Source organism: Octopus bimaculoides, chromosome 4 (assembly GCF_001194135.2).
Source record: "Octopus bimaculoides isolate UCB-OBI-ISO-001 chromosome 4, ASM119413v2, whole genome shotgun sequence".
Classification (NCBI taxonomy): domain Eukaryota; kingdom Metazoa; phylum Mollusca; class Cephalopoda; order Octopoda; family Octopodidae; genus Octopus; species Octopus bimaculoides.
The window spans coordinates 101,999,370-102,021,651 of record NC_068984.1 but is presented as its reverse complement, the minus strand read 5'-3'; the positions used below and the strand labels follow the sequence as shown (position 1 = coordinate 102,021,651).

At 37.5% G+C, this 22,282-nt stretch overlaps 1 protein-coding gene across 3 annotated transcripts in view; it reads left to right on the top strand.

The window, feature by feature from the left end:
• Window positions 1–7,394: 7,394 nt before the first annotated feature.
• The window catches only part of LOC106883776 (dynein regulatory complex subunit 4), a 28,546-nt gene continuing 13,658 nt past the window's right edge, over window positions 7,395–22,282 (top strand). Inside the window, exons 1-4 of one of the 3 annotated variants that reach the window (XM_014934907.2) lie at window positions 7,395–7,636; window positions 17,894–17,998; window positions 19,851–20,048; window positions 20,804–21,010. In XM_014934907.2, the coding sequence (XP_014790393.1) occupies window positions 7,634–7,636; window positions 17,894–17,998; window positions 19,851–20,048; window positions 20,804–21,010 (513 nt within the window). In that variant the 5' untranslated portion in view covers window positions 7,395–7,633. Of the gene's footprint in view, window positions 7,637–16,579; window positions 16,703–16,745; window positions 16,821–17,893; window positions 17,999–19,850; window positions 20,049–20,803; window positions 21,011–22,282 lie in introns of those variants that run through there. The other 2 variants (XM_014934906.2, XM_014934908.2) reach the window with 2 other exon arrangements.

Below are 22,282 nucleotides of genomic sequence, written 5' to 3'. Positions count from 1 at the left end.
GGAACCACAAGAGATTTAACTGAGGCAGCATTCATCCAAACTTTCAAGATCCAACCTCAGATTTATCATCGCATTGTCTCTCTACTAGCTCTGTCAAATGAACCACCAAAATTGGCCTTTCTTTATTTATAATCTGTACCTGTTTGTTTGGTTACGAAATAAGATACACAAAAACGTGTTTCTGAATTACGTGTATTTACTTTATATACATATGAGGTGAAAACTTTCTTCTAGCATTCCACTTAATATCTATGTTCCATGCTGGCATGGATTGGAGAGTTATTAATGTAGAAATATGGTATCGTAGCTACTAACAGTTGAGGGTTGCGTAGTCTAGACAGCGTTTTTAGATTTCATTATTCTCTTTAACCCGGGCAACGCCGGGTGTTTCTGCTAGTTGATAATAAAACCAAAACAATCTGGAAATATTACACTTTCATATCCCAAGCAAGTGAAACAAATATGTAAATATACTGGTTTCAAATTTTGCCACAAAGTCAGCAATTTGGTGGGGGGGTTAAGACAATTACATTGACTTCAGTGTTCAACTGGTACTTATTTAATCAACCTTGAAGAAATGCAAAGCAAAGTCAACCTTGGCAGGATTTGAACTCAAAACACGAAGAGAGGCAAAATGCCGCTAAGCATTTTGCATGACATGCTAATGATTCTGACAGCTTGCTGCCTTACATATATGCAAGTATATTAAATGTCATTATTATGGATTTCAAGGCAGTGAGCTAAGAAAATTGTTAACATGCCAGGCAAAATGTTGCTAAGCATTTTGCCTCTCTTTATGTTCTGAGTTCAAATTCCACAATGGTCAACTTTGCCTTTCATCTTATTGGGTCAATAAAATAGGTTCCAGTTGAACACTGGGGTTGATATAATCAACTTACCCCTTCCCCTGAAATTGCTGGCCTTGTGCCAAAATGGGAAACATTAAGGCAGTGAGCTGGTAGAAATGTTAACACGCCAGGCAAAATGCTTAGTGGCATTTCATCAAGTCTTTACATTCTGAGTTCAAATTCCACCAACATTGACTTTGCTTTTCATCCTTTTGGGATTGATAAAATAAGTACTAAACAAGTACTGGGGTCGATGTAATCAGCTTAGCCACCGCACCCAAAATTTCAGACCTTGTGCCTACAGCAGAAAGGGTTATTACATATTTCAAGGCAGCAGGCTGGCAGAATCATTAGCACACTGGGCAAGATGCTTAGCAGCATTTCATCTGTCCTTACGCTTTGAATTCAAATTCTGCCAAGGTTGACTTTACCTTTCATCCTATCAGGGTCAAGAAAATCAGTACCAGTTGAACACTGGGGTCAATGTAATCAACTTATCCCATCCACTGAAATTGCTGGCCTTATACCAAAATTTCAAACCATTATTAAAGAATTTTCTTTAATTCCTAAATGGCTTAATTTTTTAAAATTTATTCCACTAGCATGGTAAAAAAGAAAACATTTCTTATAAAAAAAAGGAAATACTTGAAAGTAATGTTGTGTGGTTTAGAAGCTCATTTTGCAACCATGTGGTTTGGGGATCAGTCCCACTGTGAAGCACCTTGGGCAAGTGTCTTCTATTATAACTCCAGGCCAACCAATGCATTGTGAGTGAACTTGAAACTGTGTGGAAGCCCATCACACAAGTGTGTGTGTGAGTGTGTGTGTGTGTGTGCATGCATGTATGCATATGTGAGTGTGTCACTGTATTTGTGTTCATCCATCAGCACTGAGTGACAACCAGTGTCATCTTGTTTAAATTCCCATAACTTAGCAGTTTGGCAAAAGAGACCAATAGAATAACTAGCAGGCTTAAATTCTGAGAACAATTTGTTCGAATAAACGATTCAAAGCAATGCTCAAGCATAGCTGCAGTCCAATGACTGAAACAAGTAAAAGAAAAGAATGAAAGAAAATATTTAAGTGTTTGTGTGTATAGTGAAGGCTCGTATACTGGTGGTTAGGGTGTTGTACACAATCACAGATCACAGTTTCAATTTCTTGACCAGGCAGTGTGTTGGTTCTTTAGCAAAACACTTTATGCTGAGTTGTTCCAGTCCACTCTGCTGTAAATGAAAAATCCTGTGATGGACTGGCATTCCATAAAGGGGAATGTTGGGATTACAGTCCCTTATATGATATGGAAACCAGGTAAATGGTTCTAGTAGTCCTAGGACTCAAGACAGTAATGTAAATACGTGTGTGTGTGTGTGTGTGTGTGTGTGTGTGTGTGTGTGTAGTGCATGTCTGTCTGTTTTTGTGTGTACATACATACATGTTTATACCTGTAATTATTGGGGCCCTGGAATATGTAATGTACTGCCTAAATACCAATCTTGAGAAATTAGGCTTCTCAAAACCAGAAAGAAGAAAGCTGATTTGATGACTACAGATCCAATCCATCACTGGAACTGTAAAAATCTGTAAAACTTTCCAAAAGTTTATCATTTAAATATATATAAGCATGCCTAGATATGCAACTATATGTATGAGAATATATACACAAAACAAAACATACAAATCTGCACATATACATGCATCCAAGGAGACAGCCTCTCTGTGATGTTGTACATACTTTCTGTAACCCACTTGTCATTCATATTAAAGAAGTCTGAAGAATATCTCACTTGTTCACAAGGAAACAGAAATACCAAAATTACACACTGTTTCTTTGTGGATGCAACTTTATGCAAAGAATATGCATGAGATGAAAAAGAGCCTTGACCCAGTTACAACATTCTCAAAGTATGTAGGGTTGTAGTTTGGTCAGGATAAATGTTGTTATATAGTTGTGAAAAGGGGGAAAACTATAAACCAGACTAGTAACATCTCCATCAATGGTTTGACTGTTTCCCCTGTATCTGACGAGGAATGTTACAGGTATCTAGGGGTGGATGAAAATATATCTTACAATGGCACCTGTAACAAAACATGTGTTACTAAAGAATATTACATCCAAATAAAGAAAATTTGGGCCTCAGAACTCTCTGCATTCAATAAAACAGTGGCCCACAATGTGTTTGCAGTACCAGTACTCGTACCAAAATTTGGGCTGCTTGATTGGATGCTTGATGAGATCTGAGCCCATTGATGTGAAAACCCCAAAAATACTAACAAGTGAGTTCGAGGGAGAGGTGGACTGATGGATCTAGGAAGGTATTCTGATTCCTTGGAAGGAGGAAGTGGAGAGTGGAGTGCTACCACTGATGGCAGTGATGCAGCCGATGAAGCATAAAGTCAGGCCAGTATTGGATTTCTGAGAGCTGAATGACCATGTATTGTGCCATATGGGCAGTGAAGCTACAGACATTTGTAGTGAAACTGTGAAAGAGTGGAAGCAGATGACAGGGCCCTCCACAATCGTTGATTTGAAGTCAGCATACCTGCAGCTGCATGTGGCTGAGAGACTGTGGAGATATCAGCTGGTAAGGTATAAGGAACGGACATACTGCCTGACCAGGTTGAGATTCGGGCTGAATTCAGCACCGAAGATTATGGCGACGATTCTCAAAACCATCCTGGGAAAGGCTGACAAAAGGAAAAGAGCCACCAATTCCTATATTGATGATGTTCTGATGGATGAGAGCATAGTGTCGGCAAAGGAGGTCATAAGCCACCTGAAGAGTTTTGGGCTAACTGCCAAACCGCCGGAGGCATTGGAAGGAGGGGCTGCACTGGGACTCAAGCTACGGAGAAACGAGGCCGGCGCATTGGTGTTTCAGAGAGGGAATGAGATCCCAGAACTGGAGTTCAAGACGAGTATGCAGGAACTGTTTTCTGTATGTGGGAAGCTGCTGGGACACTACCCGATTGCAGGATGGCTCAAGATAGCATGCAGCTTCATCAAAAAGTGAGCTGAAGGAGTGAGGTGGAGTGATAACGTGGGCGAGAACACAACCTCCATAATGCAAGAAGTCTTGGAGACAGTGACTGTGGAGGACCCAGTAAGAGGGAACTGGTATGTGCCCAAACTGAAGAATGGGATCATGTGGTGTGATGCCAGTAGCATAGCACTGGGAATTGTCCTGGAAATTGGAGGTGTCATGGTGGAGGATGCGACCTGGCTTAGGAAGAAGGACGACTGCAACCACATCAACGTGGTGGAGCTGGATGCCATGTTGAAGGGGTTGAATCTGGCCTTGAGGTGGGGGGCTGCATACCATCGAGATCTGGACTGATTTGGTCACTGTACTTAGATGGGTTGGATCAGTGGTCACCAGCGAGCAGAGGGTGTGAACCAAAGTGGGTGCAGAGATACTGATAAAACACCATTTGGGAATTCTGGGTGAGTTAGGTGCCGAGTTTGACTTGAGGCTGAGTGTAGTTTTTGCGCCCTCTGAGAGGAATAGAGCAGACGTCCTGACCAGAGTAAAGAAAGCCTGGTTGCAGGTGCCAGAGGATCTGGAGCAAAGAGTGGCTGCAGTGTGTTGACTGAGTGACTTGGAGCTGAGGAAAATTCATACCATGCATCACATGGGGGTGGACAGTACCCTGTTCCTAGCCAGGAAAGTTGACTCTGATATGACCAGGCAGAGTGTGCAAAGAGTAGTTGGGAGCTGCAACAAGTGCCAGTCCATTGACCCTGCTCCAGGTGTGCATGAGGCAGGAAGCATTCCAGTGGAACACAACTGGAAATGACTGGCAGTGGACATGACGCACTACCAGCAGGGGACATACCTCTTGATGGTTGACTGCAGACTGGGGTGGTTGGCCATATGGAGGGAGATGAAGACGTGGAGGAAATCACAAAAATACTGAATGAGATATTCCTAGAATGAGGCCCCGTGGATGTGCTGCTTATAGACAATGGCACTGCATTTTGCTCAGAGGTGCTGGGGGAAATGCTTGACAAGTGACATGTCAGCCATTTCTTCAAGGTGGCATACTGGCCAAGTGGCACTGGGGTTGTGGAGAGGCATCATCGTACCATCAAGACCATAGCAGTGAGGGGCCACATCTCACCAGTCGAGGCTGTTTTTTGGTATAATATATCACCCAGGATGGGACAGGCTGAGGAGTCAGTGCCACACAGGGAAATATTCAAGTACGAGTGGAGACATTCATGTACCACATCGCCACATCCTGCAGAAGAGAAGGAGCATGCCTTTGTGCAGGTCGGGGAAGAAGTCTAGGTTAAACCCCCAAATGCACGGTGCACATCACAGTGGTGAAAGAGGACAATAACCTCTGTGAATTTGAGGAACAATGTGTCCATAGATGGCATGCCACAACATGTTTTGGATGTGCACAGGATCATCACTGTGATGGAAGATGGGACCAACAGTAATGGACAAGAGGATGAAGCCAGTAGCAACATGTCAGGAACTGAGGCCAGACCTGAAGTCCCATGGCAGTCAGAGAGTGGTGCCCTCCTCACTGGTTGACTGATTACGAGACAAATTACGGTGTGTGGTCAGGGTTCAGAAGAGGGTGTGGGCAAGTTGATTGAATGATCTACAGATCGGGGGGGGACGACGTGTAGTGTTACGAGCCAGGCTGTGTTGTAGGGAAGGATTGGAAGTGAGGGAGTAGGCATGTCCTGTCGGAAGTGGGGCCTGTGGGTCCCACCAGAAGGGCTGTGGTGGGCACGCGGGGTCAGCGAAGCGCAAGGAGTCAGTCAGTGTTGAACAGCACATGAGAGCGGATGTGTTAAATTTTACGACAACGGATAGCACATGGTCGTTGAAGCGACCCTTTTCCCAGACCAACAAGTAAGACTACCACAATTCTCCCTTCGCTTCTATTTTTTTCTTCCTTTGCATCACAATCTATGAGATACTACCTGTCCCTGAGACATCATATGATTGCAAAGACTACTTACAGCACTATCCACAGGAAGGATTGCCCTGTTGTATACAACAAAGGCATATCAGAACCAGCAAGCATTCACATCTTTAAAAACAAGGAATACTGGTGGAACACTCCAATAAAAAAGCAATTCAGTGCAAACGTAACAGACCTGATGTTGTTCTGTGGGACAGGAAACAAAAGTCATGTATTCTCATCTGCTCAGTGGATGTGAATGTAACACCTAAAGTCCAGGGAAAGACAATATTTAAGGTGGATTAAAATGGAACTTACAACTCTTGTACCCTAACTATAAATTCTCATTCGTACTTATCATCATAGGTGCATTAGCTATGTACCTACAAATTTACATGAAAACCAAGAAATACTAGGTTTTTCAAAGAAAAAGCAAAAGAGACTGACACGGATTCTCCAACTTCAACCTATTAACAGTACAGTGAAGATATATAAGACATTCCAATGATTCTCCATCTGAGATTATTTTGATAAATAGATGCAAAAATTTGGGCATGTGCAGCTCACCAGCTCAATCATATACACAAACGCTGGGAGCTCTCTTAACTCAAAAATTCTAGTTGCTTTGTTAGCGACCGGTTTATACTCTCTTAAGAGGAACTTAAAACTCAAAAAATAAAATAAATAAATAATCACACAAACATGTGGAAATGAGTTTTCAATACGTAATTACTTTCAGATATGTATATATTTTTATAAGCAATGTTTCTTTTTTATTAACGATATGTATGTAATAACTTGAAAAAATTGGGCTGATCAAGCATTTAAAAAGGAAAAATCTTTAATACTAATTTTAATACATCTACCTATTCGTTTCGCTTTCTTACGTTCCCAAGTCTATTTTTATATTTTACCGGTTTGTTTTGGTTTCATTGTCAACCCTGCAGTTATATGTGCCTAAAACCAAAGATCCCTAATCTCTTAAAGGAAAGGAAAAAAATATTCTTGTAGTTTTCTTATTTAGCAAGAATTACCACATATGCTTGCAAATTTTCAATAAAATTAGAAGAGGTATTTCAAAAGGATAAGATCTTCAATTTTATATGATGATGGTCGGAATTAACAATTCATAGAGCACAATTATTTCAGGAACACAACAAATTAAAGTGTCAAATGACTGTTGTACTTAACGAACCGTTTGTTTTTATTTTTATCTGACGGGTAGGCTTTACTTGTAAGATGTCACACTCGATGCCGTCCTAAGGCATGGGCGCACAGGACAAGTTTACCAGGGGGCTCACGCGTCTAAGGGCCCAATTTCTTATCCATGTATGTTGTGGATTGTCAATAATAAATACTATAAGGTCCACTGCACTGATTTGCCTGGGAGCTTATAATGCCGCTAAGACGGCCCTGGTCCCACTATATTTTAGATCTCAACAAAAACTATTCGTGTCTGATTAGTAGAAATATAAAAGTGAGTGTATGTGTGCCATTAAACGCTTTTCGATGTAGGTTTAAGTTTTTCTGCTGTTACCTCATCACAATCCTAACCGATTGATGAAACGGCAAAAATAACGAAATTTGATGAAGGAAATAACAAAAATAATGACTTGTCAAAATACAATGAAAGAAACGAAAATAACAAGTGCCCCCGCCGAATAATGTTACTCAGAGTAACTGTCGCAACTCTCAAGTAACTTTATTATTGTCTGAATAAACCAGTTTTTGTTCTACCGTAGACAGTTTCAGTTCCGGCTTGTTGCTAACAACATTTAATGTAAACTGTGACCGTTACTATAGAAGGAGCCATTGGATTTCTCTAGTCTTACCTTCTCTCGAAAAAACAATTACAACACAAAATGGTAAATATTTTTATGATTTTTAACGATAATTTAAATAAATGACTAGAGGGATTATTATGTTTACGAATTACATAAATAAAACTAAACGAACTTGGTAATAAGTGTCAATTCCATCTCGTGAGGTTTTATAAACTTTTAAAATGTTATAAAACGTCAAAAATAAACCATGTGCTAAAGTAATGTAAACTCTACCACCAACGACTTCATCCCTAAACTTTTTTTGCTCTTCTTTTCAAAGTCATATTTTAAGAATAATTAATTGGTGTAATTGTATTTTAACTACAATTATTGTGAGCGTAGTCGCTAAACGAATATACATTCCGCAAAAGATGAAAAAAGGAACGTAAATTTTAACAATAAATAAGTCTTTCTTTTTATTTCATCCATACTCAGTAATTAGAACACTGGTTTAATTTCTGACATATGGTAATGATGTTGGATCTCCGTCGTTCCGCGGAGAAGATTCAGTTCTTTGAACAACTAAATTACTTACTCTTGAATAAATGTCAAAAACACATGTGTACTCTTAAATTAATACTCTGACAGAATCAGTGTGATACAGGGTGTAACAAGGCTGTACCGTTTGACTTACAGGCTTCTCTATAGTTTCCGTTTCCCCAGTCTCACCCACAAAGTATGAACAGAACCGAGGCTATAGAAAATGTCATCGTTTGCCCCAAATTGAACACGAGAGCGCGGTTCCAAAATATCAACTACAAACTGTACTTCTCGCATTGAGCTTAAAATTTTTTTAATCTTGATTGTGTTTACCTAACACACACACACACACATACGAGGTAGGGTTGAAAAGTTCCTAGCTTTAAGGGTGTAGCAAAAGGCCTGCTAGGAGGCCCAACCTTCAAAGTTCTTTTACAGAAGTTAGAAAGGCTGAAGGACCACTGCAATAAGTGTGTGAATCTAAAAGGGAAATATATTGAATAAAATAATTAACTGATCCTCCTGTATTATTCAAAACCAGGAACTCTTCAGCACCCCCTTGTCTATACACACATACATACACCAACAAAGGAGACATACAAATATGTTGAACTAGCAGAGATATCCAGCATTGCCCGAGTCACATGGAATTGAAGAATTAGACTTTTCTTCTATAGTTTCTCTAATGCACTGGAATACATATGATTCAAATTTCATCAGAATTGGAGATTAAAAATTTTAATGGGGGGGGGGTTCTTTCCCTCTTTACACACCCTAACAAAAAGTCTAATCGTGGCATATTACTTATCTTTATGCCCAGATTCTAAAATATTATAAAACCCATTCAAAGGTTTTTGCTCCTGAAAAATGGAGCTCTAGAATGTGGGAGTTAGGCTCCTATTAGCGGGTCTTAAAGTTAGTCAGAGAAGTTGAATTGTTGGGAATCTTTTTTAACTTGTGTTTTATATCTGTTGTTCAAATTTCTTTGAAATCGGAAATATATGAATGTTCAATGGGTTTGTAAAAGAGAGCAAAGCTAGAGGAAATGAAACAATGAATGATCACAATAAGCAGTCAGCTACCCTACCCTAGTCATTACCACTCCCCAATGTAGGATTCCTCACCATACAGGTGACCGGCACAACGGTAAGATGCAATACGGATCTATAGCAATTGGAAGGGTGTGACCCACCACAAATAAACATTAGAAACTGTGTGACATGAGGGCTAAGGCGAAATGAAAGTGTCACCTCTGGAGTTTGCCAATGGTCACTATGCTGACAGATAACTAAACAGAATAAATTTGCAATCTATAAATCTCTTTGAATGACAAATCACTTATCTGGAAAGGCCTTGAAATCAATGTTATCATCTGGGGACTATCTCTAACCCAGTGATAATAAAAAGACTCAAAGGAGGTCTGCAACCAAATAACTTTACTCAAAATAACACTTTGCAACTGAATCAGTGGAGGCAAAGATGCCTCTCCTTTACTTGACAATTTATGCACCACATTGTAGAAATCGCAATCTAAGTATATCTCAAAGCAAACTCTTACACTGTTGTACCACCGAATTACAAATAATGCTCATCTTGTATCCTCGGGTGACTCTACAGCTTCCATGACTACAACTGTATTCGTCTTGGCTTAAGAAAAATAACTAAATTGTGGGGGTTAAGCCCCATAAAAGGGTCTTACTAACCTCCTAAGAAGTTGAAATTTTAGGAATATTACTTCAATTGTGTCTAATATCTATGGTTAAAATTTCATCAACAGAAAGAAATACATGAATCTTCATGGGGGTTATGACCTCATTTTTCCCCGTCACTTTCAAACATATACTGCATTACATCTGCCCTTATGCATAGAATATAATTTCCAAATTTCATAAAAATCCATTCAGTACTTTTGACCTTGTTTTGGATCATAAAAAATGACTAAAATTTGGGAGTTAAGACCCCCACAGAAACTTTGGGAATACTTCTTGATATGTGTTAATTACCTATGGTTGAAATTTTATCAACGTTAGAAATTTATGAATTTTCATGGTGGGGTTCTGCCCCCTTTAAGCCCTCTCAAATTCAAACCAAACATATTGTATTATGCCTGCCCTTATGCATTGAATCTAAGTTCCAAATATCATAAGAATCCATTCAGTAATTTTGGTCCATGAAAAATGACTAAAATTTGGGGGTTAAGCTCTTATTAGGGGGTCTTAGAATCATCCAAAGAAATGGAAATTTTGGGTAGATTTTAAAATTTATTTCTAATACCTATAGTTCAAATTTCATCAAAATCTGGAGCATATGAATTTTCACAGGGGCTTCTTCTCCCTTTTATTCCCCCTCAAAATTGTATGAAACATATGGCATTACCCTTCTCCCTAGGCTTGGATTTTGTGTTCCAAATTTCAATAGGATCGGTCCAGTAGTTTTCGAGTCTATAAGTAACACACGAACACACAGACATTGACTTTTATATAATAGATTTACCTGAAAAGTAATGAAGTCTTAATCAATTTTCGAGTCTCCTCAGAGACCAATTCTATAAAAAAAAAAAAGTATCTGTTCTGTTTATATACATATCAAATCTAGTAGCTTCAGAGAACGGAGTTTACTAATTCGCATACCATTAGTGTTGTAACGATAAATGTAATGATATATGTTGGGGGTCGGCAGTTACCAGGTGTTGATGTTGCAGATGTGCAAGATGAAAGAACAGTGATCGAAGTTGTAAACAAACATTTATTTACTGTTACATATTGTTATAGCCAAACCACAATGGGCTGGTATGTATTATATAATTTGTAAAGCATGCAAGGTAAAGAGAGATATCGTAGATTTTTCTTGTATAGTGTTCATGTTCTAGTCATTATAGCAACAGGGAAAAAGATAGAGTGATGTTGTAGAGAAGAGAAAGTAAGCTAGTGAGAATGGTGGGACAAAATAACTGCTACGTTGGTGAGTTACCATAGTTGTCCCTCTGTGCTTTTTGTTCAGCTGGTCAGCCAACTCCCCTGTTAATCGGTTCTCACTAACTGACTTTGGTTTATGGAGTTCTTGTTTTTATAACTATACAAAACTAGTTAGGAAAATAGGTATATTGCAGAGACAGCCTGATGTTGGTTGACCTAATCTAATTTCAACTTTTGGTGGTATAGAAGAGGTCAAAAAAGTTAAATGGAAAAGACATAAATTGGCTTGGCAAAGTCATATGTTAAATGTAACTGCTGTCACTATTGTTTTTCTATGAGAAAAGTGCTGTTGAAATGTTAAAGGAAATTGGCAGATTCAGGTTCGAATCTGCTCTATGCCTAAATGAAGTCACTACAGTGATTACTCCTTTAGCATTCAGAATACTTTGTGAAATACTTATTTATTCATTGTTTTGAATTGATCATGTATTATATTGTAGCTTTGAAATTTTGTTGATGTAATTGTGTATTTTTAGAAAGACATTATAGGGTAGATGTGAGATGCTAGATCTGGCCAGTTTGAACATAAACAGGTAAAATATTTTGACTGGATGTGGCTGGTTTAAATGCGAAAGGGTTAACACGTTATTTGATATCAGTGGTCTGTCAATGGAGAACCTTGTCTACATAGTATCAATTTATGATATAAAATATGTAGTACATGTACAAACATGTCAAATTTAGGTATTTGTCTGTAGATTGAAAAAATGATGAACAGCCATTAATTGATTTTCAATCTATATTGGGGTCTCATTGCAGGTCTGTACACTGTGACCAATATTTACACTAAAACAAATTCTTCCCTATTGGTTTAACTGACACTTCATCAATTACAACAATGAGGGTTCCAGTTGATCCAATCAACAGAACAGTCTGCTCATGAAATTAACATGCAAGTGGGTGAGCACTTTGCAAATACATGTACCCTTAATGTAGTTCTCAGGGAGATTTAGCATGACACAAAGTGTGACAAGGCTGGCCCTTTGAAATACAGATACTACTCATTTTTGCCAGTTGAGTGGGCTGGAGCAATATGAAATAAAATGTCTTGCTCAAGGACATAACGCATCACTAAGAATTGAACTCACAACCTTATGATTGTTAGCCAAATACCCTTACCACTAAGCTACATACCTTTTTAACTATTTTCAATGGAGAAGGAGGTAGTGGAGCAAGCTTTACCTTTCACTCAAAGAAGTTAAGATAGTTTAATTCAACAAGCAGTTGATAAAATTTGTATGGAAAAAAAACAGAGGCCAAATGACTCTTCATCCTATCAGTGAATTACTTGTAGAAAGGACCATCAGTTGCATTTCTTGCCAGGCTTTCAATAATCCTGTTCTTTCATTTTCTCTCAGTGACTGTTCTGCTTCTTTGTTTTACTCTCTGTGGAAATTTATCTCATGCTGTTTTGAACCAGCTGTGCAAGCCTTGACATTCTGCTTGGCTCTGTCTCAATTGCAAGTTGGGCTTCTAGATGTATGAGCTTTTCCAAATCATTCTTGCCTTTCCTTTTGGAGATCAACTGCAAGATGGCTTTGACATGTTTTAAGAGAGTTGTCTCAGCCTTGTGTCTCTTTGCTCTGGGTTTCAGTTGAAAACCAATTATTCTGTGCTTGAGAGAGTTACTTCAATCTGATATCTCTTTGCTTTGGAATCTCAACTGCAAGATGATTCTTTGGTGCTTGAGAAAACCTGACAAATCCATTCTGCTTGGCAGAATTGGAATATTTCCTCTTTGTTTCAGTTCATAACCAGACATTTGCTTCAGTCTGTAAATGCAGTGTAAATGTTAACATATTAAAGGACTGATAAGCAAGGTATGTGTGTGTGTGTACTTATGTATTTATGTGTGTATTGTATGATATATATTGCACAATATTTATTATCTTATTGTATTGCACAATATATATTGTTATATGAAGTGCATATTGCATAATAGTTATTGTTATATAAAATATATAAATTCTGCATGATATATATTATAAAGCATACATATTGCATGATTTGGGTGTGTGTATGTGTGTATTAAGTTATATATATATATATAGATATAGATATTAAGTTATATATTTATTTAAAATCTCAACCCTTGATTCCAAAATAGCTGTATACCTAGTTTTCTGCTGTATCTTTTCACAAATTTCAATAGTATTTCCTCCATAAATTCAAAGCAAAAGTTAAAATTTCGTGCAACAAATATTATCAGAGTGAATTTAGAAGCAGCCAAATGAAAAAATATTTTCACGTTCTTTCATATCTTCAAAATTAAATGTAAAACAAAATACCATTAGAAAATAGTGGCTTTTTAATGGTAGAAGAAGACATTAATTCGGAAAAAGTAATAGATGCTAAAAATGCAGAAAGATTACATGACTTTTAAATGTGATAATGATCCAGGATGTGAATCTATGTGATTAATAAACTGATGTTAATACAACTTATTAATTGTTTATTTATGCTTGTCTTCAGATGTTCTGGACACATAATTACAAAGGACTTAGCTTAAGTTACATTGCTTAGAAATGCAGCACAATGGTAATATAAAGAAACAGCTCATGACAGTTGATATTTTGCAATAATGAGAGAAAAACCTTTTCAGTTGATTAGATATTGAGTCTCAGACATTTGTTATGTTGATTGATTTACTCATCATATTTCAATCATCTAGAGTGTTGTAATAAAAATCCTTTCTACTATGATACAAGGCCTGAAATTTTAGGGAAGCGGGTTACTCAATTACATCAACCCCAGTGCTCCACTGTTTCTAATTTCATTAACTGCAAAATGCTGAAAAGCAAAGTTAACTTCAGATGCACTTGAATTCAGAATGTAGAGATGGAAGAAATGCTGTTGAGTATTTTGTCCAGTATGATAACAATTCTACCACCTTAAGGAGTGCTGTAATAATGGTTTCAAATTTTGGCACAAGGCCAGCAATTTTAGGGCTTGTTGTTAATCAATTACATTGATCTCAGTCTTCCACTGTTACTTATTTTGTCATTCCCAAAAGGGTGAAAGGCAAAGTTGAGCTCAGTGGCGTTTGAATTCAGAATGTAAAGACAGACAAACTGCTGCTAAGCATTTTGTTCACTGCTCACTGCCTTAAGGAGTGCTGTAATAATAGGCACCATTTTTAGCACACAAAATTACTGTCTCAGACACAGAAACCATTTTAAAACTTCTATGATTGAAGTGACAGTCTTTCTATATTTGAGTTTATGAGCATGAAACAAAAATCATAATTCATATTAGAAACATTGGAGAAATTAGATGTTTCATCATCGCCCTCCAGGTCATAGCAGAGGAATTTAAGACTGGAAGCTCATGGGAACTACTGCATGGTGATGATCTTGCCCTCTGTAATAGATTTAGAAAAGAAATTCGAGATGTGGAAACAGAATCTGGAATCAAAAGGTATTAGAGTAGCATATACAACAGAGCACTGGTGCATTGAGAGAGAAGTTGGGCATACAAGGAATTATATGCAGTGTGCAAGTTTGGTCATGTGATGTAGATAGATGAAGATAGTTGCATAAAGAAGTGCGTCGCTTAACCCTTTAGCGTTCAGATTAATTTGTCAAAAGTAATCCTTATTTATTCACATTAAAAAAAATATATCTGATATTATTTTGTAGCTTCAAGATAGGAAAGATGTAATTGCTTATTTTTAGAATGACATTGCAGGGTAGGTGTGAGATGCTGGTTCTGGCCAGTTTGAACATAAAACAGATAGAATATTTGGGCCGGATACAGCCGGTTTAAACACTAAAGGGTTAAAGTGGAAGGAAGTTGTGGAAGAGGGAGATCTAAGAAGACATGGGATGATGTATTGAAGGCCATCTCAAAATGCTGAGACTTATGAAGGAAATGACAGAGGAATAAGATATGTGGCATAGTGCTGTAATCAGGAAGACCTGCTCACCACAACAGAATTGAGATCCTAAAACCAGAATGCCATGTAAAAAGCATTGATGTGGCTGCTGGTTCCATGGTGCAGGTGTCACGTAAGAAAGTACTGGTGATGGTGCCACATAAAAAGCACTCAGCACACACTGTAAAGTATTTGGCATTAGGAAGAGCATCCAGCCATAGAAACTGAGCCAAAACAGACTATGGAACCTTGGTCTTACAAGTTGCTGTCAAGCCATCCAACTTATGACAGCATGGAAAACAGAAGTTAAATGTTGACAGTAATGGCAATGTTGATGATCTAAGTGAGATGTTCTTCAGTAGATTCCTGCTTATATTCTATGGGGGATTGGAAGGTATGTTAACATATTTTTTTATGGGTTTTGTATGTGTTTTATGTACTTAACATGGGGTCTTTATAAAATAGTTTTTCTGTGGGTTATATATTTGCAGTTTTCTTAGTTCATTATTGTATCAAACAAGTTAACTATTTTTAAGATAGGGGTTGATGGTTACAGATAATTTTAGGCTCTTGAAGAAAAGGGTATAAAAAACGGTGCCTATACATACATAATACATACATGCATGCACGCACGCATATGTTTGGACTCAGCCGTGGCTGTATGGTTAAGAAGTTCACTTTGTAACCATGATTTTTGCTTTAGTCTCACTGTGCAGTACCTAAGGCAAGTGATTTTTACTATAGCCTCAGACTCACTGTTATCTTGTGATCTTGGGAGTGAATTTGATATACAGAAATGCGTCATACAAGTGTGTGTATGTGTGTGTGTGTGTATACATGCATACATATTTGTACGTGTATGTATGCATGCTGTAATATTAACTACATCGAGCAAGGTGAAAGAACTCAATATAAAGTAGAGTATAGTATTTGATTTATATCGTACCCAAGACTAGTAATGACGTTACTGATGGATGTACCAAATAAGTACATAATGTCTATATTTGATTTATATGATTCCCAAATCTAGTAATGTCATTATTCACAGATACACAGAAGGGCTGTTATATCATGTCTGAATTTTGTTTATATTCAGAAATGCACGAAAAGGACTGTTATACAATATCTCTCATTTATCAACAACAAAGCATAGGATACTCATGCAATCAACAGGCACAGGTCTAGTCATTGAATCCCGGTTTTTCGTCAGGTTTCCTTCTTGTCGCAAGACATACAGTGTAGAAGGGATAATTCACTGCTAAACTAGTGAGTTACTTCCCTTTAAAAAGCTACGCAACAAATTTTAGAACTTAGCAGAATCCTTAACAAACGGGGCAAAATGCTTAGCGATATTTCATCCGTCGACTTTACCTTTTGCTCTTTCGGGGTCGATAAAATAAGTACTAGTTGAGTGTTGGGGTTGATGCAATCGACTTACACCCTTTACCCGAAATTACTGACCTTCTGATAAAATTTGCTATCAATATTTTCATCATTAAAAAAGGCGGCGAGCTAGCCGAATCGTTAGCACACGGAGCGATATAATTAGAAGTATTTCTTTCAGCTTTACATTCTGATTGTAACTTCCGCCGAGCTCGACTTTGCCAGCCATCCTCTCAGGGTCGGGAAATAAGTATACATGGAGCACTGGGATCGGGGGGGGGGCGACATAATCGATTTGACCCCTCCGGCCAAATTGCACGCTTTGTGCTTATTGTGGAAAGAATATTTATCACTAAAAGTTGATGGGAAGCGACGAAAGGCGCGAGAATGACTATGGTAGGTTGGGCTCATTAGGTTCTATTCTGTGAGTGTAATTGGTAAAGAGCATAGCTTCTTGAAAATTCAAGATGAAATCAAGATCGCAAGCTAGTGAAGGGCCACAACTCATGTACAGGTGAACAAAAATTTATAAGAGGGGATCTGAATTATTGGTTATCTTTTACTTGTTACAATCATTGGACTGCGGCCATGCTGGGTCACCGCCTTGAAAGATTTTAGTTGAACAAATCGTCCCCAATACTTATTTTTAAAGTCTGGTACTTCTATAAGTTACTTTTGCTGACTCGTTTATTAACGGGGGTGTAAACAAACCAACACCGGTTGTCAAGCGGTGGTGGGGTCAAACACAAAAGCACATATATTCACACACACGCGCACACACATGTATACATATATATTTTTTTATTCTTTTACTTGTTTCAGTCATTAGTCTTTGGCAATGCTGGGGCACCACCTTGAAGAATTTTAGCCAAAAGGATCAATCCCAGTATTTATTATTTGAAGCCTGGTATTTATTCTATCGGTTTCGTTTGTCCAAACCGCTAAACTGCAGAGATGTAACACACTAACAGTAGTTGTCAAACACAGACACAAAAACAAACCCCCGCGCACGCGCGCACACACAAAAAAAAGGCTGCAAATCTACACAAGAAATTCACATAAAAGAAAAGCAGACGAATATTTAGAAAAACATTGATTTCAAGCTACTTTAAGCAACTTTACTGTAGATCGTTTGCTATGGAGTCACAATGGGGACAATGATGGTTTTGATTTTACCTGGGATTTGGTGAATATGTCTTTTACAGTTCTGTTTCTTCAACACAGATTGTTGTGATGCATCATGACACATCACATTATCAGTGCATACGCACTGATTTTATCAACATCCGAACAAAAGCATGACATTTTCTGCTCCAAATTGCAGATGTCAGTAAAATTCCATATCATGACAAAGTCATATTGATGGGCGATTTTAATGTCAGAATAGGCAACAAACACACAGTGTGGTCAAAAGTAATAGGAAAACATGGAACAGGAAAAACAAATGCAAATACAAGTAGTTTATGACTGTTTTCTTTTTGTCAATATGTTATATATAATATATTGTTATCCACATGGAGATCCACATAATAAATCAGGCACCAATTACTCTGTTTATCATTCTTGTTTTGTTTTGTTTTTTTTTAGCCACCTAAAAAGAAAGGCGGTAAAAAGGGTAAGAAATCTGGGAAAGGAGGTAAAACTCCCATCATCATAGACAATGTTTCCACAGAGGAGATGACAAAAGAACAGGTAAGATTTAAAGACTTCATAATTCATTCATTAATATTAATGTATTGGCATAAGGTGGCAAGTTGGCAGAATCATTAGCATGCTGGGCATTTTGTCCATCTTTACATTCTGGGTTCAAATTCTGCTGAGGTTGGCTTTACTTTTCATCCTTTTGGGTCAATAAAATAAGTACCAGTTGAGTACTGGGTTTGATACAATCAACTAATCCCCTGCCCTGAAATTGCTGGCCTTGGGCCAAATTTTGAAATCATTATTAGTGTATTGGTGAAAAAGTCTTATTTGCTGTCTTCAAGTTGGTGAAAAAGCCAAACTTGCTGCCTTCAACTCAGTTTTCATGTCTATCCTCACCTATGATCATGTATGTTGGCGAATAACCAAAAGAGTCCAATTGTGAATATAAGTGGCCGAAATGGGGTTTTGTGAAAGGATCTCTGGAATAACACTACAGAGATCCTTGTGAAAGGATCTGTAGAGTAACACTGTCTAGCTCAAAGATCAGGTGCTACTTCTCTGCATTGAGGTGTCAGGGTTCCAGTACTACAAGACATATGATTAGAATGTCACAGCGAATAATCACGATAGATTCTTCAAGCTGAGCCAACCAGCAGGAGACCTAGGGATAGACCAAGAATGAGATGGTTGGATAATATCTATAATCTCAGTTAGTCATTTTTGAGAATTCAGCTCTCAGAGAGTCTCATGACTTCTGATAGGACCCTATGGGAGTAGTACCTGAGGACTCTACCCCTGCAACCCTTCCAAGAATAGTCAGTAGAGATGGATGGATGGATGTTAATGTAGTTAGTCATTTTAGGTGTTCATTTATTTTTTATTTTTCAGCAATTAAGTCTTTTAACAGGCTTTTACTTTGAGTATCTCTTCAGATATTTCTCTAGGAATTTCAATTTTATTAATTTTGAGTTTTGTTAATTAAGGCATTTAATCTATAAAAGGCAAGCGACACAGAGAGGTAGGGGAGCCAGCTGGTATGTGAGGGGTTAAACCCACTTGTTAGAAACATAAGGTATGTATGTGTATGAAGAAGATGTTTTCTTTTTTAAATCATACCAAGCCTTTTAGCTTGTATTCTGATTACTGAAATACATAACAAACAATATAAAATGAAACCTACAGGTAATAGCTGGTCAGAACTAGATGAAATGGAGGCCTATTACCAGTTTTGCAGAGGCCTGGTAACACACAGTTGGAATAAAAGGGAAAATTATATTAGAATAAAAATAAACTGAAGCTAAATATATTTGATTTGTTAGCCTCTAATTTGATACTTTTGCCAATATATGTGTTGTGAGTGTGTGTGTGTGTGTAGGCATGTGGCCTAGTGGTTAGGTTGTTGCACTCACAATTACTAGATCGTGGGTTTGATTCCCAGACCAGGCAGCACGTTGTGTTCTTGAGCAAAACATTTCATTTCACATTGCTCCAGTCCCTCTTTCAATCAAGGAGAATTTTGGCCTGCTTACCTAGCCAGCAGGGTAGCATCATTCGAAGGTTAAAACAATGCAAAGCGCATTGTGACCAGCAATGTGTAACAACATCTAATAGTCTGGTAGGTCACATGATCATGTGATATATATATATATATATATATATATATACTTATACACACATGCGCTTATATGACAATGATAACTTAAACAATTAAACATTTTACTTTAATTGCTGTTAGTGCAATAAATGAACTTAAAGTTCAAATGTAAGTATAAATTCATTACTTTATAATTGAGTGTTTAAAACTCTTTATGTTGATATAATTCCAAATCTTGTCATGGAGATTGATACTAAGCCATTGTCTCGGCATGTTTCTCTGTTTCATCCATGTGTTTTGTTGCAGCTTGAAGAGCATGTGGTACGGATGAGAGAGCAGCTTGATCGTGAAAGAAGAGAAAGAAACTTCCATCAGCTGGAGCGTGACCGTGTTCACACTTTCTGGGACATAACTCAGCAAAAGTTGTCAGAACTTCAAGCTCAACTACGTAACAAAGACAGAGAAATGGAAGAAGCGGAAGAAAGGCATCAAATTGAAATTAAGGTGAAGTATCCACCTCATATTTTTCTAAACCTAGTCAGTTCTTCTTGAGAAGATCTATGACACGAAGACAGCTGATTGTCTTTTATCTTTTACTTGCTTCAGTCATTGGTCTGTAGCCATGCTGGGGCAACCCCTTGAAGGGTTTAGTCAAACATATTGACCTAGTACTTATTTTGTTAAATCTGGTACTTATTCTATCAGTCACCTTTGCCAAAACCACTGAGCTACGGGGACATAAACAAACCAACACCAGTTGTCAAGCAGTGGGTGGGGGAACATATACAAAGACACACACACACACACACACGCACACACACACACACACACACACACACACATATACAGTATATTAGTTGGGATATATAATCTAGGCAGTTAAAATATCAAGTCCGTTATTCTGGATTCAACACATATCGACAACGACCTGGAAATACTTGGGTATCACAGTGAGGTATCCAGTCACTTCATCTACAGAAGACAGCACTGCAGGAAATTTGGCTAAAACTTCTGAAATAAATGGTCAATGTTGACTAGAGAGAAATATTTTGTCTCATTCTTTCTTTTTATTCTTTTTCTTATTCTTTGCATCATGTGGTTGTGAAGTGAGCACACAGCTATGCTAACATAAAATTGGATAAATTGGTCTGTTATTCCTGACAAGGGAAGTGCAGAGATCAGTCCCTTTTATTTTAGAACTGGATAAATCATGGGAAACCTGTTACTCACTGACTTGCCTTTTCTGAATTTTCTAACAGGTGTACAAACAGAAAGTAAAACATTTGATGTATGAACATCAGAACAATATTGCACAGTTAAAAGCTGAGAGCACTGTTTCACTAAAACTGGCTCAGGAGACCAATTACAGTAATGAACAACAGTTACGTAAGGATAAACGAAATCTTAAGGTAGAACTGAAAGAAATGGAACTCTCCCATGAAGACATGGTCAAAACTCTGCAGAAGGTAAGCTTACTTTACAATCTTTCATGTGTTTTTAAATCTGGATGTTTCTTTAGATGTGCAGTCATGTATGAAATTCAGTTTTACATTTTTCAATCTGTTTGAATTTTAGTTGTTTATTTATGTTTTTTTCCATTTTGATTTAAGTTTGGATTCAATTTTCAGCAGTAAAACTAATTTGAAATCGATTTCATTTTTCAATTCTATTCCTCTAATTTTCAAAATGTCCTAAGAAAAAAAAACAAAATTCCCATTTCTGGTGATTTGAAGTATATGAATGAAGTTAATTTGGAGCAGGAAAAGAAGTTGTTTTAATGCTGATAGACGAAGATCATTGGTCAAATGGGATCTATTTTTACCTGTATTTCTAGACAAGATTAGACCTAGAGATGGTAATTAAAAAAAATATATATATTATCAGTTAGATCAATGACTGTTATTGAGGTAATTAAAGGCAGTGAGCTGACAGAATCATTAACATGCCTGGCAGAATGCTTAGTGGCATTTCGTCCATCTTTATGTTCTGAGTTCAAATTCTGCTGAGGTTGACTTTCAATCTTTCGGGGTTGATGAAATAAGCACCAGCTATGCACTGGGTCGACGTTGTTTATGGAAGACTAGCAGTCACCCATGCATATTAGCCTCCCCTCTCCAAGCCCCTGATGTTATCCAAGAGAATGGCATAGGCACCAGCTTGACACCAAAGTTTTAGGCTTTGTGCCTATAGTAGAAAAGATTGAGGTTGGTCACTTATGGAAAGGATAAGAGTTTACAATGTGTTAAGTTATGTCTGCTCTTCTAACAATAACCTAGTTTTCTTAACAAAAGTAAATGTTAAATTGCATTGTTGGACAGATAAAAAAAAAATGTACCTTTATTTTTGCCTCATGGACTTGATCAGCAAACACAATGGATTCTATGCTTTCCTGAGAAGGTTTAGTATGACTACAGCATGGTTGGAGTTGGCTCCTGTACATGTTGAAATGATTAGCATAATATATGTCAACATTTTTTGTCATCATATAAGTATTTCTAATTAGTTTTTTTTAATAATACTCAGGCATTAAATATGTTAGTCAACACTATTTTTTAAAAATATTCATGAACTTTAACATACTTCTCAACATTCTGAAGAGATCTGCCAAACCATTTGGCACATCGAAACGATCGTAAATGACTCATTATATAATCTCCACATAATTAAATCAATGGCTAACTAGCCCAATTGACTTGCTTCTTCTTGTGTTTGTTTCTCCATTCTCCACATAATTATAT